The sequence below is a fragment of the Cebus imitator genome, unplaced genomic scaffold (genome assembly GCF_001604975.1).
Source record: "Cebus imitator isolate Cc_AM_T3 unplaced genomic scaffold, Cebus_imitator-1.0 Scaffold42, whole genome shotgun sequence".
Classification (NCBI taxonomy): domain Eukaryota; kingdom Metazoa; phylum Chordata; class Mammalia; order Primates; family Cebidae; genus Cebus; species Cebus imitator.
In genome coordinates this window covers 7,640,596-7,667,569 of record NW_016107357.1, presented here as the reverse complement: position 1 = coordinate 7,667,569, position 26,974 = coordinate 7,640,596, and the positions used below count along the sequence as shown (strand labels likewise).

The 26,974-nt window shown below is 35.8% G+C and overlaps 1 protein-coding gene across 2 annotated transcripts in view; it reads right to left on the bottom strand.

Annotated features, from left to right (window-relative positions):
• The window catches only part of DNAH14 (dynein axonemal heavy chain 14), a 400,020-nt gene that overhangs the window by 325,921 nt on the left and 47,125 nt on the right, over positions 1 to 26,974 (bottom strand). The window contains exons 9-11 of one of the 2 annotated variants that reach the window (XM_037737730.1): positions 24,645 to 24,789; positions 21,123 to 21,254; positions 7,229 to 7,479 (exon numbers count right to left, since the gene is read on the bottom strand). In XM_037737730.1, coding sequence (XP_037593658.1) covers positions 7,229 to 7,479; positions 21,123 to 21,254; positions 24,645 to 24,789 — 528 coding nt within the window. Of the gene's footprint in view, positions 1 to 6,530; positions 7,480 to 21,122; positions 21,255 to 24,644; positions 24,790 to 26,974 lie in introns of those variants that run through there. The other variant, XM_037737731.1, reaches the window with a different exon arrangement.

The window sequence follows — 26,974 nt, the reverse complement described above, 5'->3', positions numbered from 1 at the left end:
AGTAATTTTAATACATCCCACAAAAAAAAAAAGGTGAGGCCTAGACTTCACAGATGAATCTTTTAGATATTTCAGGAAGAATTACAAACTACCATTGGAGAGTACTACCAACACCTCTACACAAATAAACCAGTAAATCTAGAAAAAAAAATTGATAAATTATTGGACACTTACATCCTCCCAAGACTAAACCAGGATGAAGTTGAATCCCTGAATAGACCAATGACAAGGTCCGAAAATGAGGTAGCAATTAATAGCCTACCAAACACAAAAAGTCCAGGAGCAGACATTCTACCAGATGTATAAAGAGGAGCTGGTACCACTCCTCCTGAAACTATTCCAAACAATAGAAAAAGAGGGAATCCTCCTTAACTCATTTTATGAGACCAACATCATCCTGATACCACAAACTGGCAGAGACACAACTGAAAAATAAAATTTCAGGCCAATATCCATGATGAACATTGATGTAAAAATCCTCAATAAAATACCGGCAAACCAAATGCAACAGCACATCAAAAAGCTTATCCATCATGATCAAGTCAGCTTCATCCCTGGGATGCAAAGCTGGTTCAACATACACAAATCTATAAATGTAATCCATCACATAAACAGAACCAAAGACAAAAACTATGATTATCTCAATAGATGCAGAAGACCCTCAACAAAATTCAACAGCCTTTATGCTAAACTATCAATAAACTAGGTATGAATGGATTGTATTTCAAAATAATAAGAGCTATTTATGACAAACCCGAAGTCAGTATCATACTGAATGGGCAAAAACTGGAAGCATTCTCTTTGAAAACTGGCACAAGACAAGGGTGCCCTCTCTTAACACTCCTATTCAACATAGGATTGGACGTTCTGGCCAGGGCAATCAGGCAAGAAAAAGAAATAAAATGAATTCAATCAGGAAAAGAGGAACTCAAATTGTCTCTATTTGCAGACGATATGACTCTATATTTAGAAGATCTCATCATTTCAGCCCAAAATCTCCTTAAGATGATAAGCAACTTCAGCAAAGTCTCTGGATACAAAATCAATGTGCAAAATCACAAGCATTCCTTTACACTAGTAATAGTCAAATCATGAGTGAACTCCATTCACAACTGTTACAAAGAGAATAAAATACCTAGGAATACAACTAACAAGGGATGTGAAGGATCTCTTCGAGGAGAACTACAAACCATTGCTTAAGGAAATAAGAGAGGACACAAACAGATAGAAAAACATTCCATGTTCATGGTTAGGAAGAATCAATATTGTGAAAATGGCCATATTACCCAAAATAATTTATAGATTCAATGCTCTCCCCATGAAGCCACCATTGACTTTCTTCACATAATTGGAAATAACCACCTTAAACTTCATATGGAACCAAAAAAAAGCCCACATAGCCAAGACAATCTTAAGGAAAAAAAAAAAAAAGTTGGAGGCAGCACACTCCCTGACTTCAAACTATAACACAAGGCTACAATAATCAAAACAGCATAGTCCTGGTACCAAAACAGACATATAGACCAATGGAACAGAACAGAGGCCTCAGAAATAACACCACACATCTATAACCATCTGATCTTTGACACACCTGACAAAAACAAGCAGTGGGAAAAGGATTCCGTATTTAATAAACAGTGTTGTGAAAACTGGCTAGCCCTATTCAGGAAGCTGAAACTGGACCCCTTCCTTACACCTTATACAAAAATTACCTCCAGATGGATTAGATATTTAAACATAAAACCTAACACCATAAAAGCCCTAGAAGAAAGCCTAGGCAAAGCCATCCAGGACATAGGCATAGGCAAGGACTTCATGACTAAAACACCAAAAGCAATGACAACGAAAGCAAAAATAGACAAATGGGACCTAATTAAACTCCAGAGCTTCTGCACAGCAAAAGATACAATCATTAGAGTGAACTGGCAACCAACAGAATGGGAAAAAATTTTTGCAATCTGCCCATCTGACAGAGAGCTAATATCCAGAATCTACAAAGAACTAAAACAAATATACAAGAAAAAGCAAACAAACCCATTGAACAGTGGGTGAAGAATATGAACAGACACTTCTCAAAATAAGACATTTATGCAGCCAAGAAACATATGAAAAATTGTTTATCATCACTGGTCATTAGAAACATGCAAATCAAAACAACAAGATACCATCTCATGCCAGTTACAATGGCAATCATTAAAATATCAGGAGACAACAGATGCTGGAGAAGATGTGAAGAAACAGGAAGGCTTTTTACAGTGCTGGTAGGAGTGTAAATTAGTTCCAACTGTGGAAGTGTGGCAATTCCTCAAGAATCTAGAAATAGAAATACCATCTGACCCAGCAATATCATTACTGGGTATATACTCAAAGAATTATAAATCATTCTATTATAAAAAGACACATGCACACGTACATTTATTGCAGCACTGTTCACAATAGCAAAGACTTGGAACCAACCCAAATGCCCATCAATGATAGAATGGATAAAGAAAATGTGGCACATATACACCATGGAATACTATGTAGCCACAAAAAAGGATGAGTTCGTGTCCTTTGCAGGGACACGGATAAAGCTGAAAACCATCATTCTCAGCAAACTGACACAAGAACAGGAAATGAAACACCGATGTTCTCATTCATAAGTGGGTATTGAACAATGAGAACACATGGACACAGGAAGGGGAACATTACCCAATGGGTCCTCTTAAGAGGTAGGGGTACCAGGGGAAGGATAGCATTAGGAGAAATACCAAATGCAAATGAGGGGGTGATGGATGCAGCAAACCACCATGGCACATGTTTACCTATGTAACAAACCTACATGTTCCGCCCATGTACCGCGGAACTTAAAGTATAATAAAAGAATTAAAAATAAAATACATGCAGGAAGAATTAACACCAATCCTTCACACATTTTTCAGAAGATAGGTGGTAATAACCCCACCCAATTCATTTTATGAGGTGATTATTATCTTGAATCCAAAACCAGACAAACACATCACAAGAAAACTACAGACCAATGTCCTTTATGAATATAGATGTGAAAATTTTCAACAAAATAATACCAAACTGGATCCAGCAGCATATACAAAAGATAATACACTAAAATTAAATGAGATGTATTCCAAGAATGTAAGATTGGTTCCACTTATGAAAATGTATGTATGCAATGTAATATACCACATTAATAGAATAAAGTCAAAGACATATGGTCATCCCAACAGATACTGGAAAAAAATGCATTTGACAAAATCCAAAAGTATTTCATGACAAAAAAATTAAACAAAGACAGATGGTGATATGGTTTGGATTTGTGTCCCCACCCAAATCTCATGTCGAATTGTAATCCCCCATGTTGAAGGAGGGGTCTGGTGGAAGGTGACTGGATCAAGGGGAAAGATGTCCTCATTGTTGTTCTCATGGTAGTAAGTTCTCATGAGACCTGGTTGTTTTAAAGAGTGTGCAGCACTTCCCCCTACTTCTCTTCCTCCTGCTCTACCCATGTAAAATATACCTGCTTCCCCTTCACCTTCTGCCATGATTATAAGCTTCCTGAGGCCTCCCAGACATGCTTCCTGTACAGACTGTGTAACCATAAGCCAATTAAACCTCTTCTCATTATAAATTACATAGTCTCTGGTAGTTCTTTATGACAATGTGATAACAAACAAAGACAGGAACTTCCTCAACCAGATAGGAGGCATCTGTGAAAGACCCATAGACACATCATACTTAATAATGAAAGACTGTAAGTTTTCCTCCTGAAAAACTTGTTCTGTTTCCTCTGGAACAAGACAGGGATGTTTGCTTTCACCATTCCTAATCAACAATGTACTGAAGTACTTACTAGCCAGGGCAACTAGGCAATAAAAAGAAATAAAAGGTATCAGACTGGTAAAGAAGTAAAATTAAACTCTATTTGCAGATGAGATGATTTTGTACATAGAAAATCCTAAACAATTAGTTTTAAAAATCTATAAGGGATAATAAAAAAAGTTCAACAAAGTAGCTGGATGTAAGATCAATATACAAAAATCATTTGTATTTCAATACACTGGCAATGAACAACCAAAAAATAAAATTTAAAAAATAATTCCATTCATAATAGCATAAAAATAAAATATTTACAAATAATTTTAACGCCCTAAGAAATGTATAACTCATACACTTAAAACCACAAAATATTGAAAGAAATTAAAGAATGCCTACATAAATGGAAAGACAGCCATGTTCATGGATTGGAAGATTATACTATTAGAATGGAAATACTCCCTATATTTATCTCTAGTTTTAATGCTGTCTCTATCAAAATTCTAGCTGAATTTTTTTTTTGCAGAAATTGTCAAGCTGATTCTAAAATTCATATGAAAATGCTAAAAACCCAGAATAGCCAATAAAACATTGAAAAAGAAGAGCAATATTAGAAAATTCCCAATTCCCAATTTCAAAACTTACTGCAAAGGTACAGTAATCAAGACAGTATGGTGCTGGCATAATGACAGACATGGAGCAATAAAATAAAATTGAGGGTCTGGTAATAAACCCATACATTTTTGGTCAGCTGATTGTCAACTAGGGTGTCACAAAAATTCAATGGAGAAAGAAATAGTGTTATTCTTTTCAATAAATTGTTCTAGAACAATTAGATATTCACATGCAAAAGAAGGAATTTGGACCCCTATCTCATACCATATACAAAAATTAACTCAAAATGCATCAAAGACTTAAATGCAAGAGCTAAAGTTATAAGATCTTAGATGAAAACGAGAGCAAATCTTCAAGACTTTGGATTAGGCAATGATTTCTTAGATACACTTAAGGTACAATCAACCAAACAAAATTTAAATAAAAATAAAATTAAAAATTAAATAAAAATTATAAATTAAAACTTTTTTACTCCACAGGATAAAAAAGAAAAGATAACCCACAGAATCTAATAAATTAAAAAAGAAAAGATGACCCACAGAATCTAATAAAGAACTCTTACAACTCAGCAATCTAAAGACAAATAACTTAGCTGAGCATGATAGTATGAACCTGTAGTCCCACCTATGTGGGAGGCTGAGGTAAGAGTACCACTTCAGCCCAGGAATTCAAGACCAGTATGAGAAACACAACAAGACCCCATTTTAATTAATTAACTAACACAATTTAAAAATGAACAAAGATTTTGAATAGTTATTTCCTTAAGGAATATATACAAATGGCCAAAATGCACATACAAAGATGCTCAACACCATTAATCATTATGGAAACATTATACCAACCAATATTGTTAAGAGGTCAATGGAAACAGATCCAATAATGATTGATGATTTTTATCAGGTATTGACTGTGTTTATTCTCAAACAACATTACGGTGTAGATATTACTGTTATCTTTGTTATATAGATGAGGAAATTGAAGTCTAAAGTATTTATTTATTTAGTGATCATGGCTCACTGCAGCCTTGACCTCCTGGGTTCAAGCAATCCTCCCACCTCAGCCTCCCGAGTAGCTGGGACTACAGGTATGCAGCATCATGCCTGGCTAATTTTCTTACATTTTTTTTTGTAGATTCAGGGTCTCACTTTGTTGCCCAGACTGGTCTTGAACTCCTGGACTCAAGTGATCCTCCCACCTCAGCCTCCCAAAGTGTTGGGATTACAGGTGTGAGCCACTATGCCAAATTTATTCAACCTCTGTTGGGTTAATAGCTCAATTAAGTTAAACTAGCCAGAGACAAATCAGAAATTAGAAACCAGGTGATCTGACAGCACAAAAAGATCTACTTAAACCTACATATGTTTCTTTTTTTCCTTTTTTTTTTTTTTTTTGAGATAGGATCTCACTCTGTTGCCCAGGCTGGAGTACAGTGGCATAATCACAGCTCACTGAAGCCTCAACCTCCAAGGCTCATGTAATCCTCCCCTATCAGCCTCCCAAGTAGCTGGGACCACAGGCGTGTGCCACTGTGCACAGCTAATTTTTGTATTTTTTGTGGAGACAGGGTCTCGCTATGTTGCCTAGACTAGTCTTGAACTCCTGGGCTCAAGCAATCCATCCTGCTTGGCCTCCCAAAGTGTGCCACTGTGCCTCACCTATACACATTCTTCCTGTAACATAAAAAATGCATACAGGAGACATTGTGTTTAAAAAATGAGCTATAAAATAGCATACTAGGATTACAACAATGGAAAAACATAAAGGAAAAGACGATAAAAATTACATAAAAATGCTAAGACATTGTAATTAAGTGAAGAAATTAACGGTGATATTTGTTTTCTAAATTTTCTATAATATGATGATTTATAATAATATTTTTAAAAAAGAACTATGTTCAGAATATAAAGACCTTTCCTAAACACACACACACATTGTTTTAAAGGAAACAAATTATAATGCATTATCATTAAATAGTTGTATTCTTATATAGATTAAAATTCAGTCACTGACTCAAACCAGTTATAAGGCCTTAGATAAGTGATGTTAGCTCTGTAGATTCAGTAATAACTAGAAAAACAACACATTATTTGGAATAATTTGCAAAATTTTTTGAATTGTTTTAGTTACCTAGTTATAATAAAATTTTAATTAGCCTAAAATGACATAAATTTTAATAGTTAATACAAATTAAAGTATACCATCATCTTAATTAATATTCCTGTTTCACCAGTTACAAAGTATGCCATCATTTCAATTAATATTCCTGTTTCACTAGTTAAAGTAGATATATCCAGTTGTGGAAAATAAGAAAAATGCTTTGTTTTTAACAGTAGTGTTTAACTAGAAGGTAAAAATGTTTTTCAAATAGTTTTTTCATTGGGAAAATATTCAACAGATATTTCCTAGAACTGACTCCTTCCAGCATTCTCACATATCTTTAAAAACTAACTCTGAACTTGGAAGACAGAGTATACCTTGGCACAGAATTGCCAGATTTAGCAAATAAAAATATATTTGCTAAATTATCAGAGAAATCTGAGTTTCACATAAACAATAATTTTTAATATAGGTAATACTTGAATATTGCTTATATGAAATTCAAATTTTACTGGGAATCCTATATTTTATATGGCACCAACATTAAGTATTACCAAATAACAAGTTCTGATAATAGCAAAAATGAGTACATGTACTCTGCCACAAGAAGAATCTTCCAACTCTAGCTTACTGAATTATTTCCTCCATATGCACCAATATGTTAAAATATTATAAGTTCCTTTTTGAGTTCAAAAGTGTAATTTACCTGATGAGATTTTCATTCTTTTTTTCCATTGAAAATGGCATTCCAGCAGAGCCATTAAATAATTCCAAAAGTAGTGTGACTGCAGTGTTCATAAGTTGACGAATAAGTTCCTGAAATATGTAGTCAACCACCATCACAAACTTGAAAAACGTTTCTAATAAACGTTGATATTTAGGCAGCTTGAAATGTGTTGTGTCATCTTCAGAGAGTTTTGACTCAAAATACTCTTTTATTTCATTTTTTTCTGCAACCTACAATTTAATAAGCAATTGAGAAACAAGTGTTGATATTCTATGTTAATATAGTATGATTTCTATTTACAGTAATTTTTATTACCAATGTTGAATTTAATTAGATATGAATGTTAAGAATTGCTATCTAATACCTCGAGGAAAAAATGATTTAAAGGGAGGCCTAAAAAGCAGGAGATAAATTAAAATACAATTCTAAAAATTCTTCAAATAATACTAACGAAGCCAGAAGAGGAAGGACAGAGAAAAAAAAGACAGATGGAATTAACCAAGAACAAATAATAAAATAGTATATTTAAATTTAACCATATGAAAATTACATTAGGTTTTAACTTTTAGGTTCTGCAGGTACACATGCAGGTTTGTTACATGGTTAAATTGTGTGTTACTGAGGCTTGGTGTATGAATGATTCCATCACATGGTAGTGACCACAGTATGCAACAGTTAGCTTTCTAACCCATACCCTCCCCTTACCCTCCTCCCTCAAGCAGTCTCCAGTATCCCCAGTGTCTATTGTTCCCATCTCTGTCCCCATGTGTACTGTACAATGTTTATCTCCCACTTACATATGACAACATGTGGTATTTGGTTTTCTGTTCCTGTGTCAGTTTGCTTAAAATAATGACCTCTAGGGAGTCATTCCGCCAAGATGGCCAAACAGGAACAGCTCCAGAGCACAGTTCCCAGTGAGAGCAACACAGACAGCGAGTGATCTCCGCATTTCCAACCAAGGTACCAGGGTCATCTCAATGGGACTCGTTGGAAATATGGGTTTATGATAAAAGACCTAATCTACATTTGATTGGCATACCTGAATGTGATGGGAGAATGAATCCAAGCTGGAAAATACTCCTCAGGATATTATCCAGGAGAACTTTCCCAACCTAGCAAGGCAGGGCAACATTCAAATACAGGAAATACAGAGAACACCACAAAGATATTCTTCAAAAAGAGCAACACCAAGGCATACAATCATCAGATTCACCAGAGTTGAAATAAAGGAAAAACTGCTAAGGGCAGCCAGAGAGAAAGGTCAGGTTACCCACAAATGGAAGCCCATCACAGCGAACCTGTTGGCAGAAACCCTACCAACCAGAAAGAGAGTGGGGGCCAATATTCAACATCCTTAAAGAAAAGAATTTTCAACTTAGAATTTCATATCCAGCCAAACTAAGCTTCATAAGTGAAGGAAGAAATGAAATCCTTTAAGAACAAGCAATCGCTGAGCAATTTTATCACCACCAGGCCTGCCCTACAAGAGCTCCTGAAGGAAGCACTAAACATGAAAAAAACAACCAGTACCAGCCACTGCAAAAACATATCAAATGGTAAAGACCATCGACACAATGAAGAAACTGCATCGAGTAATGGGCAAAACAACCAGTGTACTAACTTACCCTGTGTTAGCCAGACAGACTCCATCTTGCTGAGAATCAGACAGACTCCATCTTAACCTCCGTTTCACCCCTCCTGTCATTTCTCCCTTAAAATGCATACATAGGTCATGCAACTGTGCTGGGTCGTGTTGCACTTACAACTAAAGAAACATATAACCAATGCAATCATATCCTTCTTGGCAACCCCATTTGCTCTTGTGAATTCCCCCTTGATTGGCTATATGACAAGTACCAAATACCCTGCGTGGTAACCAGCAATCATGGGAACCACTTGTGTATACCCTCCTTAGTAATCAACAATCATGAGAACCTCCTGCCTCCTGGTTACCAGCCTCCTTATCTAACTGGCTTGTTCTGCTTCTGTAAATTATGCTTCAGCTAGGCTCCCCCTCCCCTTTCCTAAGCAAGGTATAAAAAGGAATCAAGCCCCTTCCTCAGGGCCAAGAGAATTTTGAGCATTACCATCTCTCAGTCACGGGCAAATAAAGGACTCCTGATTTGATCTGAGTGTGTGGCGCTTTCCTAACAACTCACTTGGATACAACACTAGCTAGTATCAAAATGGCAGGATCAAATTCACACATAACAATATTAACCTTAAATGTAAATAAGCTAAATGCCCCAATCAAAAGACAGACTGGCAAACTGGATAAAAAGTGAAGACCCATCAGTGTGCTGTATTCAGGAAACCCATCTCACATGCAAAGACACACATAGACTCAAAATAAAGGATGCAGGAAGATTTACCAAGCAAATGGAGAGCAAAAAAATAGCAAGGGTTGCAATCCTAGTCTCTCATAAAACGGACTTTAAACCTACAAAGATTAAAAGAAACAAAAAAGGGCATTACATAACTAAAAGTATCAATGCAACAAGAAGAGCTAATTATCCTAAATATATATGCATCCAATACAGGAACACCCAGATACATAAAACAAGTTCTTAATGACCTTCAAAGAGACTTAGACTCCCACACAATAATAGCGGGAGACTTTAACACTCCACTGTCAATATCAAACAGATAAACGAGACAGAAAATTAACAAGGCTATCCAAGACTCGAACTTAGATCTGGACCAAGTGGACCTAATAGACATCTAATGAACTCTTCACCCCAAATCCACAGAAAATACATTCTTCTCAGCACCACACTGCACTTATGATTGGAAGTAAATCACTCCTCAGCAAATGCAAAAGAGCAGAAATGATAACAACCAGTCTCTCAGACCACAGTACAATCAAGTTAGAACTCACTCAAAACTGCACAGCTACATGGAAACTGAGCAACCTGCTCCTGAAAGACTACTGGATAAATAATGAAATGAAGGCAGAAGTAAAAATGTTCTTCAAAATCAGTGAAAGTGAAGACACAGTGTACTAGAATCTCTGGGACATATTTAAACTAGTGTCTAGAGGGAAATTTACAGCACTAAATACCCACATGAGAAGCGAGGAAAGATCTAAAATGGACAACCTATCATCAAAATTAAAAGAGCTAGAGGTGCAAGATCAAACAAATTCAAAAGCTAGCAGAAGACAAGATATAACTATGATCAGAGCAGAACTGAAGGATATAGAGATGCAAAAACCCCTTCAAAAAATCAATATATTCAGGAGCTGGTTATTTGAAAAGATCAACAAAATAGATAGACTGCTAGCCAAGCTAATAAAAAAGAAAAGAGAGAAGAATCGAATAGATTCAATAAAAAATAATTAAAAGGATATCACCACCAATTCCACAGAAATACAAACTATCATCAGAAATTACTACAAACAACTCTGTGGATATAAACCAGTAAATCTAAAAGAAATGGACACATTCCTGAACACTCACACTCTCCAAAGACTAAACCAGAAAGAAGTTGAATCCCAGAATAGACCAGTAACAAGGTCTGAAGTTGAGGCAGCAATTAATAGCCTACCAACCAAAAAAAGTCCAGGTCCAAATGGGTTCACAGCTGAATTTTACCAAATGTACAAAGAGGAGCTGATACCATTCCTTTTGAAACTATTCCTAACAATACAAAAAAAGAGAATCCTCCCTAACTCGTTTTATGAGACCAACATCATTCCAATACCAAAACCTGGCAGAGACGCAACTGAAAAACAAAATTTCAGGGGAATATCCATGATGAACACTGATGCAAAAATCTTCAATACAATACTGGCAAACTGAATGCAACAGCACATCAAAAAGCTTATCCATCACAATCAAGTAGGTGTCATTCAACACATGCAAATCTATAAACGTAATCTATCACATAAACAGAACCAAAAACAAAAACCACATGACTATCTCAATAGATGCAGAGAAGGCCTTTGACAAAATTCAACAGCCCTTTATGCTAAGAACTCTCAATGAACTAGGTATTGATGGAAAGTATCTCAAAATAATAAAAGCTATTTATGACAAATCCACAGCCAATATCATACTGAATGGGAAACAAACTAGAAGCATTCCCTTTGAAAACTGACACTAGAGAAGTCTCCCCTCTCTCACCATTCCTATTCAACATAGTATCGGAGGAAAGGAAATGAAGGGTATTCAATTAGGAAAAGTGGAACTCAAATTGTCTCTATTTGCAGAGGACATGATTGTATATTTAGAAGACCCCACTGTCTCAGCCCAAAATCTCCTTAAGATGATAAGCAACTTCAGCAAAGTCTCAGGACACAAAATCAATGTGCAAAAATCAGAAGCATTCCTATACACCAATAACAAACAGAGAGCCAAATCATGAGCAAATCTCCTTCACAATTGCTACAAAGAGAATAAAATACCTGTAAGAATACAAATAACAAAGTACATGAAGGACCTCTTCAAGGAGAACTACAAACCACCATTCAAGGAAATAAGAGAGGACACAAACGGATGGAAAAATACTCCATGTTCATGGTTAGGAAGAATCAATATTGTGAAAATGACCACACTGTCCAAAGTAATTTACAGATTCAATGCTATTCCCATCAAACTACCATTGACTTTCTTCAAGAACTGAAGAAATCCACCTTAAATTTCATATGGAACCAAAAAAGAGCCCAAATAGCTAACACGGTCCTAAGCAAAAAGAACAAAGCTGGAGGCATCAAGCTACCTCACTTCAGACTACACTACAAGGCTACAGTAATCAAAACAGCATGGTACGGGTACCAAAACAGAGATATAGACCAGTGGAACAAAACAGAGGCCTTGGAATTAACACCACACATCTACAACCATGTGGTCTTTGACAAACCTGACAAAAACAAGCAATGGGGAAAGGATTCTCTGTTTAATAAATGGTATTGGGAAAACTGGCTAGCCAGGTGCAGAAAGCTGAAACTGGACTCCTTCTTTACACTTTATACAAAAATTAATTCCAGATGGATTAAAGATTTAAACCTAAGACCTAACAACGTAAAAACCCTAGAAGAAAACATAGGCATTACCATTCAGGACAAAGGCATAGGAAGGACTTCACAACTAAAACACCAAAAGCAATGGCAACAAAAGCCAAAATAGACAAATGGGATCTAATGAAACTTAAGAGCATCTGCACAGCAAAAGTAACAATCATTAGAGTGTACCAGCAATCAACAGAATGAGAGGAATTTTTAAAAGCTATCCATCTGACAAAGCTAATATCCAGAATGCACAAAGAACTAAAAGAAATTTACAAGAAAAAAAAACCCCATCAAAAGTGGGCAAAGGATATGAACAAACACTTTTCAAAGGAAGACATTTATGCAGCCAACAAACATATGAAAAAATGCTCATCATCACTGGTCATTAGAGAAATGCAAATCAAAACCACATTGAGATACCATCTCACACTGGTTAGAATGGAGATCATTAAAAAATCAGGAGACAATAGATGCTGGAAAGGATGTGGAGAAATAGGAACACTTTTACACTGTTGGTGGGAGTATAAATTAGTACAACCATTGTGGAAGACAGTGTAGTGATTCCTCAAGGATCTAAAAACAGAAATACCATTTCACCCAGCAATCCCATTACTGGGTATATACCTAAAAGATTATAACTTGTTCTATTATAAAGACACATGCACATGTATGTTCACTGTGGCGCTGTTTGCAATAGTAAAGACTTGGAACCAACCCAAATAGCTATCAATGATACACTGGACAAAGAAAATGGGGCACATATACTCCCTGGAATACTATGCAGCCATAAAAAAAATGCGTTCATGTCCTTTGCAGGGACATGGATGAAGCTGGAAACCATCATTCTCAGCAACCTGATGCAAGAACAGCAAACCAAACACCACATGTTCTCACTCATAAGTGGGTGTTGAACAATGAGAAAACATGGACACAGGGAGGCGAACATCACACACTGGGGTGTGTTGGGGTATGGTAGGTTAGGGGAGGGATAGCAGGGGGTGAGGAGAGAGGGCAGGGATGACATTAGAAGAAATACCTAATGTAGGTGATGGGGGGGGTGGAGGCAGCAAATCACCATGGCATATGTATATCTATGTAACAACCCTGCAGGATCTGCACATGGACTCCAGAACTTAAAGTAAAATTAAAAAAAAAAAATGACCTTCAGCTGCATCATGTTGCTGCAAAGGACACGATCTCATTCTCTCTATGGTTGGGTAGTATTCCATAGTGTACATGTGTCAGATTTTCTTTATCAAGTCCACTAATGATGGGTATCAAGGGCGAATCCATGTCTTTGCTATTGTGAATAGTACTGCAATGAACATAAGCATGCATGTGTCTTTTTGGTAGAACAATGTATTTTCCTTTGGGCATATACCCAGTACAGGGATTGCTGGCTTGGATGGTAGTTCTGTTTTAAGTTCTTTGGGAAATCTCCACACTGCTTTCCACGGTGGTTGAACTAACTTACATTGTTACCAGCAGAGTGTTTCCTTTTCTCCACATCCTCACCAGCATCTATTGTTTTTGACTTTTTAATAGCTATTCTGATTGGCGTAAGATCTCATTGTGGTTTTGACTTGAATTTCTCTAATGATCAGTGATAATGAACATATTTTTAATATATTTCTTGGCTATGTGTATGTCTTCTTTTGAGAAGTGTCTGTTCATATCCTTTGCCCATTTATTAGAGGAGTTATTTGATTTTTTGTTTGTTGAATTGTTTAAGATCCTTACAGATTCTAGATGTTTTCCCATTTGTCAATTTTGTTTTGTTGCAATTGTATTTGGGGACTAGATCATAAATTCTTTGTCAAGGCTGATGTCCAGGATGGTATTTCCCAGGTTTTCTTCTAGGGTTTTTACTGTTTTAGGTCTTACATTTAAGTCTTTAATCCATCTTGAGTTAATTTTTGTATACAGTTACAGGAAGGGCATCAATGTTTTGAATATGGGTAGCCAGTTATCCCAGAACCATCTATTGAAAAGGGAATTCTTTCTCCATTGTCACTGTAGACTGTGTGGCTTTATTTCTGGGTTCCCTACTTTGTTCCCTTGGTCTATGTGTCTGTTTTTGTACCCTTATCATGCTGTTTGGCTACCGTAGCCTTGCTTGTATAGTTGGAAGTCGGGCAGTGTGGTGCCTCCAGCTTTGCTCTTTTGGCTTTTAATTGCTGTGGCAATTCAGATTCTTCTTTGGTTCAACATGAATTTTAAGAGGTTTTTTTTTTTTTTTTAATTGTGGAAAATGATGTTGGTAATTTGATAGGAATAGCATCGAATCTGTAAATGACTTTGGGCAGCATGGCCATTTTAACAGTATTGATTCTTCTTATCTATGAACATTGAATATTTTTCCATTTGTTTGTGTCATCTCTAATTTCTTGCAGTGGTGCTTTGCAATTCTCATTGTAAATACCTGTTACCACCTTGGTTAACTGTACTCGTAGATATTTTATTCTTATTGTGGCTATTGTGAATGGCATTGATTTGGCTCTCAGCTTGGATGTTTTTGGTGTATAGAAATGCTACTGATTTTTGTACATTGATTTTGTATCCTGAAACTTTCCTGAAGTTGTTTATCAGATCTAGGAGCTTTTAGACAGAAAATATAAGGTTTCCTAGGTAGAGAATCATATCTACAATCAGATAGTCTGACCTCTTCCTATCTGGATGCCATATGTTTCTCTTGCATAATTGCTCTGGCTAGAATTTCCAGTACTGTGTTTAGCAGGAGTGGTAAGAGCTGACAGCCTTCTCTTGTTCCAGCTATCAGTGGGAATGGTTCCATTTTTTGCTTGTTCAGTGTGATGTTCACTGTGTGCTTATCATATAAGGCTCTAATTATTTTGAGGTATGTTGCTTCGATGCCTAGCTTGTTGAGAGTTTTTAAATATGCAGGGATGTTAAATTTTACCGAAAGCATTTTCTGCATCCATTGAGATGATCATGTGGTATTTGTTTTTAATTCTGTTTACATAATAAATCACACTTATTGATTTGCATATGTTAAACCAGCCTTGCATCCCAGGAATAAAGGCTACTCCATGGTGAATTAACTGTTTGATGTGCTGCTTGATCAATTTAGTTTGCTAGTACTATGTTGAGGATTTATGTGTCTATGTTCATTAAAGATATTGGCCTGAAGTTTTCTTTTTTGTTGTGTCTATGCCAGGCATTGGTATCAGAATGATACTGGCTTCATAGAATGAGTTATGGAGTAGTTCCTCCTCGATTTTTGGAAATAATTTCAGTATAATTGGTACCATCTCTTTTTGCGCATTTGGTAGAATCAAATCCATCTGGCCCAGGGCTATTATTAGTTTGTAGGCATTTTATTACTGCTTCAATTGGTCTGTTATTACTCTTTATTGGTCTGCTCAGGATTTCAATTTCTTTTTGGTTCAATCTTGGGAGGCTATGTGTTTCCAGGAATTTACCCATTTCTTCTAGGTTTTCTAGATTGTATGCAGAGAGGTGTTCATAGTAGTTTTAAGTGTTTTTTTTTTTTTTTTTTTTTTTCTTTTTTTCAGGATGGAGCCTGCTCTGTCACACAGGCTAGAATGCAGTGGTGAGATCTTGGCTCACTGTAACTTCTGCCTCCCAGGTTCAAGCGATTCTCCTGCTTCAGCCTCCCAAGTAGCTAAACTACAGACACATGTCACCACACCCAGCTAATTTTTTTATTTTTAGTAGACACGGGGTTTCACCATGTTGGCCAGGCTGGTCTCAAACTCCTGACCTCAGATGATCTGCCTGTCTTGGCCTCCCAAAGTGTTGGGATTATAGGCATGAGCCACCATGCCCAACTAAGAATTTTTTTTTTTGGTATTTCTGTGGGATCAGTTATGATGTCATCTTTGTCATTTCTGATTGTGTGTATTTGGGTCTTCTCTATTTTTTTTTTAAATAAATCTAGCCACCAGGCTATCAATCTTGTTTAATCTTCTGGAGAACCAACTTTTGGTTAGTTATTTTGTTGCTTTTTTGTATAGATTTTCATGCTTCAATTTTGTTCAGTTTTTTGTTTACACTGTGGGGGGAAAACTGCCTACTGAAGCCTTAGTAATGGTGGGTGCCCCTCCCCCTACTAAGCTTGAGCGTGCCAGGTCGACTTCACACTGCTATGCTGACAGCAAGAATTTCAAGTCAGTAGATCTTAGCTTGCTGGACTCTTTGGAGTTGCAATCCACTGAGCAAGACCACTTGGCTCCCTGGCTTCAGCCCCTTCTCTTGGGGAGTAAATGGTTTTGTCTCGCTGGCATTCTAGGTGCCACTAGGAATTTCGGACTGGGTGGAGCCCACTGCAGTGCCTCAAAGCGGCTATAGCCAGGTTGCCTCTCTAGATTCATCCTCCCTCAACAGGGCATCTCTGAAATACAGGCAGCAGCCCCAGTCAGGGCCTTACAGATCAAAATCCCATCTCCCTGGGACAGAGCAACTGAAGAAAAGAGTGGCTGTGGGCACAGCTTCAGGAGACTTAAATGTTCCTGCCTGCCAGCTCTGAAGAAAGCAGCAGATCTCCCAGAACAGCACTCAAGCTCTGCTAAGGGACAGACTGCCTCCTCAAGTGGGTTCCTGGCCCCCATGTCTCCTAACTGGAAGACAACTCCCAGCATGGATCAACAGACACGTCATACAGGAGAGCTCCACGTGGCATCTGGCAGGTGACCCTCTGAGACAAAGCTTCCAGAGAAAGGAGCAGGTAGCAATCTTTGCTGTTCTGCAGCCTCTGCTGGTGATACCCAGGCAAACAGGGTCTGGAGTGGACCCCCAACAAACTCCAGCAGACTTGCAGAAGAGGGGCCTGTTAGAAGGAAAACTAACAAAGAGAAAACAAAATAGCATCAACATCAACAAAAGGGAGGCAAGAGCTCCATCTAGGAGTTTTAACATCCTATTGTGAATATTAGACAGATCAATGAGACAAAAAATTAACAAGGATATTCAGCACTTGAACTCAGCTCTGGACCAAGCAAACCTATTACATATCTACAGACCTCTCCCCAAATCAACAGAATATACATTCTTCTCAGCACCACATAGCACTTATTCAAAAATTGACCATTAAATTGGAAGTAAAACAATGCTCAACAAATGCAAACGAATGGAAATTATAACAAACAGTCTCTCAGACCACAGTGCAATCAAATCAGAACTCAAGATTAAGAAACTCAGGCAAAATCACACTACTACATGGAAACTGAACAACTTGCTCTTGAATGACTACTGGGTAAATAATGAAATGAAGGCAGAAATAAATAAGTTCTTTGAAACCAATGAGAACAAAGACACAATGTACCATAATCTCTGGGACACAGCTAATGAGTGCTTAGAGAGAAATTTATAGCACTAAATGCCCACAGGAGAAAGTGAGAAAGATCTAAAATCAACACCCTAACATCACAATTAAAAGAACTAGAGAAGCAAGAGCAAACAAATTAAAAATCCAGCAGAAGACAAAAAATAACTAAGATCAGGGCAGAACTGAAGGAGATAAAGACACAAAAAACCCTTCAAAAGATCAACAAATTCAGAAGCTGGTTTTTCAAAAAGGCTAACAAAATAGACCACTAGCAAGACTAATAAAGAATAAAGGAATAATCAAATAGACACAATGAAAAATGATAAAAGGGAGATCACCACTGATCCTACAGAAATAACATCAAAGAATACTATAAACACCTCTTGCAAAAAAACTAGAAAATCTAGATGAAACTGATAAATTCCTGGGCACATGAACTCTCCCAAAACTAAACCAGAAAGAAGTCAAATCCCTGAATAGACCAATAACAAGTTCTGAAATTGAAGCAGTAATTAATAGCCTACTAACCAAAACAAAGTCCAGGACCAGAAGGATTCAAAACCAAATTCTATCAGAGGTACAAAGAGGAGCTGCTACAGTTTCTTCTGAAACTATTCCAACCAATAGAAAAAGAGAGACTCCTCCCTAGCTCATTTTATGAGGCCAGAATCATCTTGATACCAAAACCTGGCAGAAACACAACAGAAAAAGAAAATTTCAGGCCAACATCCCTGATAAATATCAATACTAAAATCCTCAATAAAATACTGGCAAACTGAATCCAGCAGCACATTAAAAAGCTTATCTACCACGATCAAGTCAGCTTCATCCCTGGGATGCAAGGCTGCTTCAACATACGCAAATCAATAAATGTAATCCATCACATAAACAGAACCAATGACAAATACCACGATTATCTCAATAGATGCAAGAAAGACCTTTGATAAAATTCAACACCCCATCATGCTAAAAATACTCAATAAATTAGGTATTGATGGAACATACCTCTAAATAATAAGAGCTATTTATGACAAACCCACAGCCAATATCATACGGAATGGGCAAAAGCTAAAAGCACTCCCTTTGAAAACTGGCACAAGACACGGATGCCCTCTCACCACTCCTATTCAACACAGTATTGAAAGTTCTGGCCAGGGCAATCAGGCAAGAGAAAGAAATAAAGCGTATTCAAATAGGAAGGGAGGAAGTCAAATTATCACTGTTTGCAGATGACATGATTGTATATTTAGAAAACCCCACTGTTTCAGCCCAAAAACTCCTTAAGCTGATAAACAACTTCAGCAGTCTCAGGACACAAAATCAGTGTGCAAAAAATGCAAGCATTCCTATACACCAATAATGGAAAGAGAGTCAAATCATGAGCAAACTCCCATTCACAATTGCTACAAAGATAATAAAAGACCTAGAAATACAACTTATGAGAGATGTGAAGGATCTCTTCATGGAGAACTACAAACCACTGTGCAAGGAAATAAAAAAACACAAACAAATGGAAAAACATTCCATTCTCATGGATAGCAAGAATCAATATTGTGAAAAATGGCCATACAGCCCAAAGTGTTTTATATATTCCATGCTATTCCCATCAAGCTACCATTGACTTTCTTTACGGAATTAGAAAAAAACTACTTTAATTTTCAAATGGAACCAAAATAGAGCCTGCATAGCCAATATAATCCCAGGCAAAACGAACAAAGCTGGAGGCATCACACTACCAGACTTTAAAATATACCACAAGGCTATAGTAACCAAAACAGCATAGTACTGGCACAAAAACAGATATATAGACCAATGGAAAAGAACAGAAGCCTCAGAAACATCTACAACCATCTGATCTTTGACACCAAACATCTACAACCATCTGATCTTTGACAAACCTGACAAAAACAAGCAATAGGGAAAGGATTCCCTATTTGACAAATGGTGCTGGGAAAACTGGTCAGCCATACGCAGAAAACAAACTGAATCCCTTCCTTACACCTTATATAAAAATTAACTCCAGATGGATTAAAGATTTAAACTTAAGACCTAAAACCATAAAAACCCTAGAAGAAATCCTAGGCAATACCATTCAGGACATAGGCATGGGCAAAGACTTCATGACTAAAACATCAAAAGCAATGGCAACAAAAGCCAAAATTGACAAATGGGATCTAATTTAACTAAAGAGCTTCTGCACAGCAAAAGAAACTAGCATCAGAGTGAACAGGAAACCTACAGAATGAAAGAAAATTTTTGCAATCTATTCATCTGACAAAGGACTAATATCTAGAATCTATAAGAAAAACAAATTTACAAGAAAAAAGCAAACTACTTCATTAAAAAGGAAGTAAAGTATATGACAGACATTTCTCAAAAGAAGACATTTATGCAGCCAACAAGCATATGAAGAAAAGCTTATCATCACTGGTCATTAGAGAAACGCAAATCAAAACGACAATGACATACCATCTCACATCAGTTAGAATGGCAATCATTAAAAAGTCAGGAACAACCAGTGCTGGAGAGAATGTGGAGAAATGGGAATGCTTTTAAACTGTTGGTGGGAGTGTAACTTAGTTCAACCATTGTGGGAGACAGTGTGGTGATTCCTAAAGGATCAGGACTAGAAATACTATTTGACCCAGCAATCCCATTACTGGGTATATACTCAAAGGGTTATAAATCATTCCACTATAAACACACATGCACACATATATTTATTGCAGCACTATTCTCAATAGCAAAGACTTGGAACCAACTCAACTGACCATTTATGATAGACTGGATAAAGCAAATGCGGCACATATACACTGTGCAATACTATGCAGCCATAAAAAGGATGAGTTCATGTCCTTTGCAGAGACATGGATGAAGCTGGAAACCATCATTCTTAACAAACTGACGCAGGAACAGAAAACCAAACACCACATGTTCTCACTCATAACTGGGAGTTAAACAATGCAAACATATGGGAACACAGAGGGGACTATCACACACTAGGGCCTGTCGGGGGGTGGGAGGCAAGGGGAGGGCATAGCATTAGGAGAAATACCTAATGTAGATGAGGGGTTGATGGTTGCAGCAAACCACTATTGCAGATGTATATGTATGTAACAAACCTGCACATTCTGCACATGTATCCCAGAACTTAAGAGTATAAGAAAAAACATTAAAAAAAAAAATAAAGAAATGTACATCCACAGGCTGTGCCTACTGAAACAGAAATCTTTTTTTATCAAGCCTCCTAGGTGATTATTCTGGCTACTAAAGTTTGAGAATCATCATCTTTAGCATTTAAATGTATTAAATGTCATAAGTTATATATAGATACACACATATATGCATTCATATATATATATTTCTTTGCATTTCACACTGCACCTGGAAAAATTATTGTATATAACAAAACATAGTACCAGTTAGTTGGTTAATTAACCACCTTCGTTCCTTACCTTCCCATTTCAGACACTTTTTCCAGGGATGCAATTTGTATCAATTGCTTCAGCCAGTAAATTGCCACTTTGATAAATATTATATAATTAAAGAATTACCTTTAAAAAAGTACTTTTCATCTCTGAAATTGCTTTATCTCTGATGTCCTCAAGTTGTTTCAGTGCCTGGGTAGCTTGCTGTAATTGCTCTTCACAAAATTCATCTAGAGAATATGTTCGAGAACTATCCAGCTAATTAGATAATAGTAAATACTGAGTGTTAGAAAGTCAAAATTCATACTTTAAAAAGAAAATATTTGGTCATCTTTCATGTCATAAAGAAGACCCCCATATTTTACATTTTCTTATATATATATCCCATATGACTTACATGTTTCTCAAATTTAAACACTTGTTAAATCTAACTAAATCTTGATTGAAATAGACAAATATATTATTGTTTTAAATAACGACTAAGATTAAACTGAAGCAGAAAATTCAAGAGCTAATACGTGTGTGAAACTTTTATGCACACAGAGAATCCACCAATCCCAGGAATTACTTTTACTTTTGAAGTCACAATTACCTGTAAAAATGTAAAACACAAAGATAAAATACGCCATGAAGAGGGAAAAAATTAAATAATTCAAATAAGGTTAATTTTATTCAGAATTCATTCAGAACCTATAAAAGGAAGAAATCTCCATCAACTATGCCATGAATTAACCTCTGGTAATACAGAAACATAATGTTCCATCCATGCATGTATATTCCATCATTCTTCCTTCTTTCAGTATTATTTTTCCTAAACTGTGTTAATTTTCTTGACAAAATATATTTTCATTAATATAGATATCTTTATCCCTAATTATACAATAAAAATTAATAAATGTATCTTCCCACAACAAAAGAGACTGAAAAGTATTGCTCTTGCTTAAAATTTTGGATTTACTCTTTAACTTTCCACTCTCCTGGTCCCATATCTGATTACCAAGTTCGAATTTTCCCCAAATCTCCCTTCCTTTCTGGTCTTACTGGCAACATCCTAATTAAAGTCTTTATTGCTTATACCTGCATTTTTCCAGTACTATCATAATTGATTACTATTACCAAAGTATCTCTCCACTTCCAATTTTTCCCACAAATCAATATCATTTTCCAAAAATACTATGTTCAAAAACTTTGAATAGTTGTTCTTTAAGAGTAGTTCTCAAAATTTATCCTGCATAAGAGTTAACTGAGGAACCTATTTAAAACGTAGATTACCAGCACCACTCACTGCCCTCTCCTGGTAAAGGAGTGGGACACAAATATTTACATCTTTATTAAGCACCAAAATACTGCTCAATAAAACAAACTTCACTCGAATATGAAAAAAGATCCAAAGTCTCAACTCTACATGATTCTGTCAACTGGATAAGTGACGATCTCTCTAGAACTAAGTTTTGTTCAAATAGGTGGATTTTATTCAAAATTCATTCAGAATCTAGCCAGGAGAAATCTCCATCAACCAAGCTAAGAATTAATCTCTGGTAATACAAAAACACAATGTTCCATCCATTTGAAAGTGAAGATTTGAACAAAGAACATATTTCCAGTTCTAGAAATTCCATCCTCTTTAAAGGTATGCTTTCATCCTAGCAAAGTACACTTATGACCACCATTAATGGCATTAACTTCTGAACAATGCCATTCTTCACATTCATAACCTTGCTTCATTCTCCTTACATCCTCATTGTCAGTGTTCATTGGTGTATTCATCCCTGGGCTATGCATAGCCTTCCAATTCTAATGCACAATTGGCAACCTTGACTCCTGACCCCAGCTTGGTTCTCTGGGCTATGAATCCCTGTTCTTCCTCCATCTGAACCTGACTTTTCCACATACAGTCTCCGAAATTCCCATTCTTGAAAACTGCCCTCATAACAATCACCACTAGGACTGCCCCTGCCCCATGGGCAGGTTGAAATCCTACTTTTCTATTACTGTGTTATTTTTAGCCTGACATTCATGAGCCAATCTAACTTTCAAATCAAATACATATTAAATGCCTCACTCACATTTATATTCTTTATTTCATTGCCTTATCTCCTCCTCTATGGCTATTCAAATTCAGCACAGTCTAGGTCAAAATATGAGACATTACCTAACTTTAATTTTAAATAAGGCTAATCTCTGCCTACTCTGGATATCCATAACATGACTGTTTTACATGTATTATCTGCCAGTAAGCATTCCTTACTTTATACTTTGCTAATTACTTAGGTAGAATGATTAGCAAATCAAAGAAACTACCTCTAGAATTAGTTTTCATTTTTATATGTAAAGAATTATGTCTTCCCATGAACTGTAAGCAGATTGAAAATAGCAAAGCACTGTTTTTCACTTTGTATTCATCTCCTTTGCCCAGCACTTTGCATATACTAGGTAATAAATACTTACATATTGTCTGGAAAAGCTTGTTGTCTTCCTCCTGATGTGCTATATGAAAGCTGACATGGCCTACGGTCTCTAGGAAAGAGTCCTAACATTTCTTCTCTATCACTAGTAATGTTCTCTATCATTCATTAGAATTTAAGGCACAGACTTCAAAGATATTTTAAAGTTTTTTATGCCTTCCCACCCATCATTAAAAATTAATTAATAAACTTTGTCACTCAGTCATTTACAAAACAATGTAATATCACAGGTTATTTTACTTCCTTTTACATGAAAACCATATCCTATTTCCTTCTACATAAAAACTAAATCACAAAGATTCCTCTGTGAAATGTCTCCTACTTAAGGTGAATTTAAACATTTTGAAACATAAATATTCTCAATATAAGTATACAAAATATATATCTATGTGATAATTCCTCCTCCTTCATTGATTTATTCTTCGATTTATTCAAAGACTATTGTTGAGTACCTACTATGTATCAATTACTACACATAATCAATTCTAAACATAGATGTTGATTTATAACTATTGATCCTTTCACATGTAGATAGTCAACAACTGATTTTTGAGCTAATTATCAAATATTTAACTTGTCCAAGCCCCTTTAGAGTTCCTCTCTCTAAGTCTAGATAACTCTATCAATTTTACTTTTCTCTCCATACATTGGGTGAGTAAGGTTAAAACCGTTAGAATCTTGTTCAATTGTAAACTAAATTAGTTCTAGGTACTTAAACACTTCAAAAGAGCTATCTTATATAAATTAAATTAAATTAAATTATTCCATTAAGAGGCTCATTTCTGGAATCTTGAAATAGGAAAATTCATAAATCTAACCAAATCTTCCGAATTAAATCTTAGAATATTTTGACACACTATATAAGGGAAGAATAGCTGATAAGTAGCAATTATGTATAAGAGATAACTGATTATTTTAAATAATATTACATATTTGGAAATACATTTGAAAATAAAGGGTCTTATAGACTTAGGTTAGGCATAAGAAATTATAAGAAATATTATCTACTAAAATTTACTGCAAGAAACTCATGTCCTTTGCAGATATTTTAAAACAGTAGTCATCAAAAGAGATGGTTTATTTATGAATTTAGAAATCTGTATTTTTTTAAATTCAAAATGCTGTTTGTTCTTCCTAGTTTCTATATACCAATATTAGCTTATAGTAGTATACTTCTACTCACCTTTACAAGGCATATGGCAGACAGATTATTTTCATGTTCATTATAATTTTTGAGATTAACTGCATCTTCACAAAGTCCTCTTATATACAGCAAACAGGCTTGAAATAAGTCATCAGCCAAAAAAAGATGGTGGTACAAAAATGACCTGAAAGTTAAAAAATTTCTATAGATTTATCTCTCATTCAAAATGAGTAAAATTAATTTAGAGGTAAGTAGTATGATTTAGTTAATATCCTTATTGTCAAAATGCTTTACATCTATCCATTTTAAATGATAATGATTAGTAAACATTAGGGGTTGTGTTTGGATGATAATGTTGTAGGCAAGGTTTTGGGTACTAAGTGTGTTAAATAAGAACAAAATAGGAGGGGGAAACCAGTGATTATATTATTCTGTTATGCCACTGCATCCTAATAATTTTGAAATATGACAAGTATTATCTAAGATGAATTATATGTTCTCAATTTATTAAATTCACTAAATCCAAATAAATTCCTTCAATATACTTTTCTCCCAATTACAGAAAAAAAATACTAACTGGAATAGGGACCATTGGGAGCATGTTTCTTAAAATTTCCAACTACCTATATCCTAAAATAAAGAAGCGTCCTTTTCTTTTCTCTGCCTTTTCCTACTAGTCTAAGTAATGGTCACAAAGGTAAGACAAATCATTACTAACTACACTGGAAATAATAGAAGGACAGAACTTGGGGAGAAAACAGCAGAGTAGAAGAGATGAGGTGCCTTAAAAATTGGATCAAGTAAAGCAAACTTCCCTGTGCAACAGTGTGTGAAGAAGAGGGGGCCTTCTGCCCTGAAATATCCCTTTGGAGTGGCTGACCTTTAAGGGTTATCAAGTTCATAATATACAGAAAATATAATAATCAGAAATTAGCCCTCTTTCTTTCTTACAGTTGAGGACTTTATATATTATAAAGCTAGTGAAGTTTAAGCTTCATAGGTCCGTCATTTACACTGCCTATTCCAAAGCTTTGTACTATTTATCTTAAAGAACTCTCCCTAATTATATAAGCCTTAGACATCCCTCTAAGTATCTGCTACAGAAAGAGAGATTATGTTAAAGACATGTGGCACATAATGGAAAGTAAAATATCACAAAATGCAAACACAATCTCAGTATTTATTAGCAAGAAGGTAACTATCAAAATTTAGGTAATAAACTCACACTACCCAGTGATGGTTTAAAGTTTTCTTTTTTTCCTTTAAAAATGTATTCAATTTTTTTTGCATATTTCAACATAGAGATGAAGAAAATGGGGGGTGCACATAAAAATAATTATAGGTATGGAAAACATGAAAAAATTAGAGCTGTAATGTATGATATAACAAGAGAAAAATAATGCATTGATTGATTACTGTCTTCAAACATAAGTATTATAAGGAACTCACCACAAATTGTTATTTTATTACAAAAGAAAGCAAAATACATTCTCCAAAACATAACTCACACACAAACTAGAATTGCTTGGCATTAAGGAACATATCACAAAAGACTGTTAAAACTCAGGTACTGGATTCCAGGAAAAATGAAAGAGACATACTTTTCACTGTTCTTCCTGCTCAATACAATTAAAAACTCTGGACACTACATTAAAGCAAACATAACAAGACACTGAAAGGCAGTGTCTTGTTATGTTTGCTTTAATGTAGTGAAAGATGAAAGAAAGGGGAAGAAAAGGCAAGATGGCTAGGAATGACATGGTGGTAAGTTCACTGGGTTTTCTTTTTGCCTGATATATCCTAGACTTGAAGCTGAAGAAACCAGTAACCTAGAAACACCAATGGGTGCAGATTTTATTAAAAAAAAAAAAAGTCCATTGTCTAGCTAAAGGACCAGGAAAAGGGCAGCCTACCATGACAGAAGCATTTAGATAATAAGTATTCTATTCCAGCTGAATACTACAGTGAAAAAACGGGTGAGTGGGAAGCCTAGAGTTTTATCCTTGGCAAATTGTTATAATGCGTCCTTAATGCCTCCAAAGAGGGTTTTTGGGGAAAGCAAAATAGGGAGCTTGGACATTTGTTCCCACTGGGTGGTAATATGTAAAGAAATAGAAGACATAAAGAACCACTGAATGGAAATTTTAGAATTAAAAAATACAATGACAGAAATACAAAAAACTCAATGAATGAATTCAATGACAGAATGAAGCAGACAGAGAAACAAATCAGTGAACTGACAGAGAAACAGAAATTATCCAATCTAAACAACAGGGAAAAAATGATAGAAGTCAATTGCTTGAACCCAGGAGGCAGAGGTTGCAGTAAGCCGAGATCATGCCACTGTACTGCATTTAGCCTGGGCAACA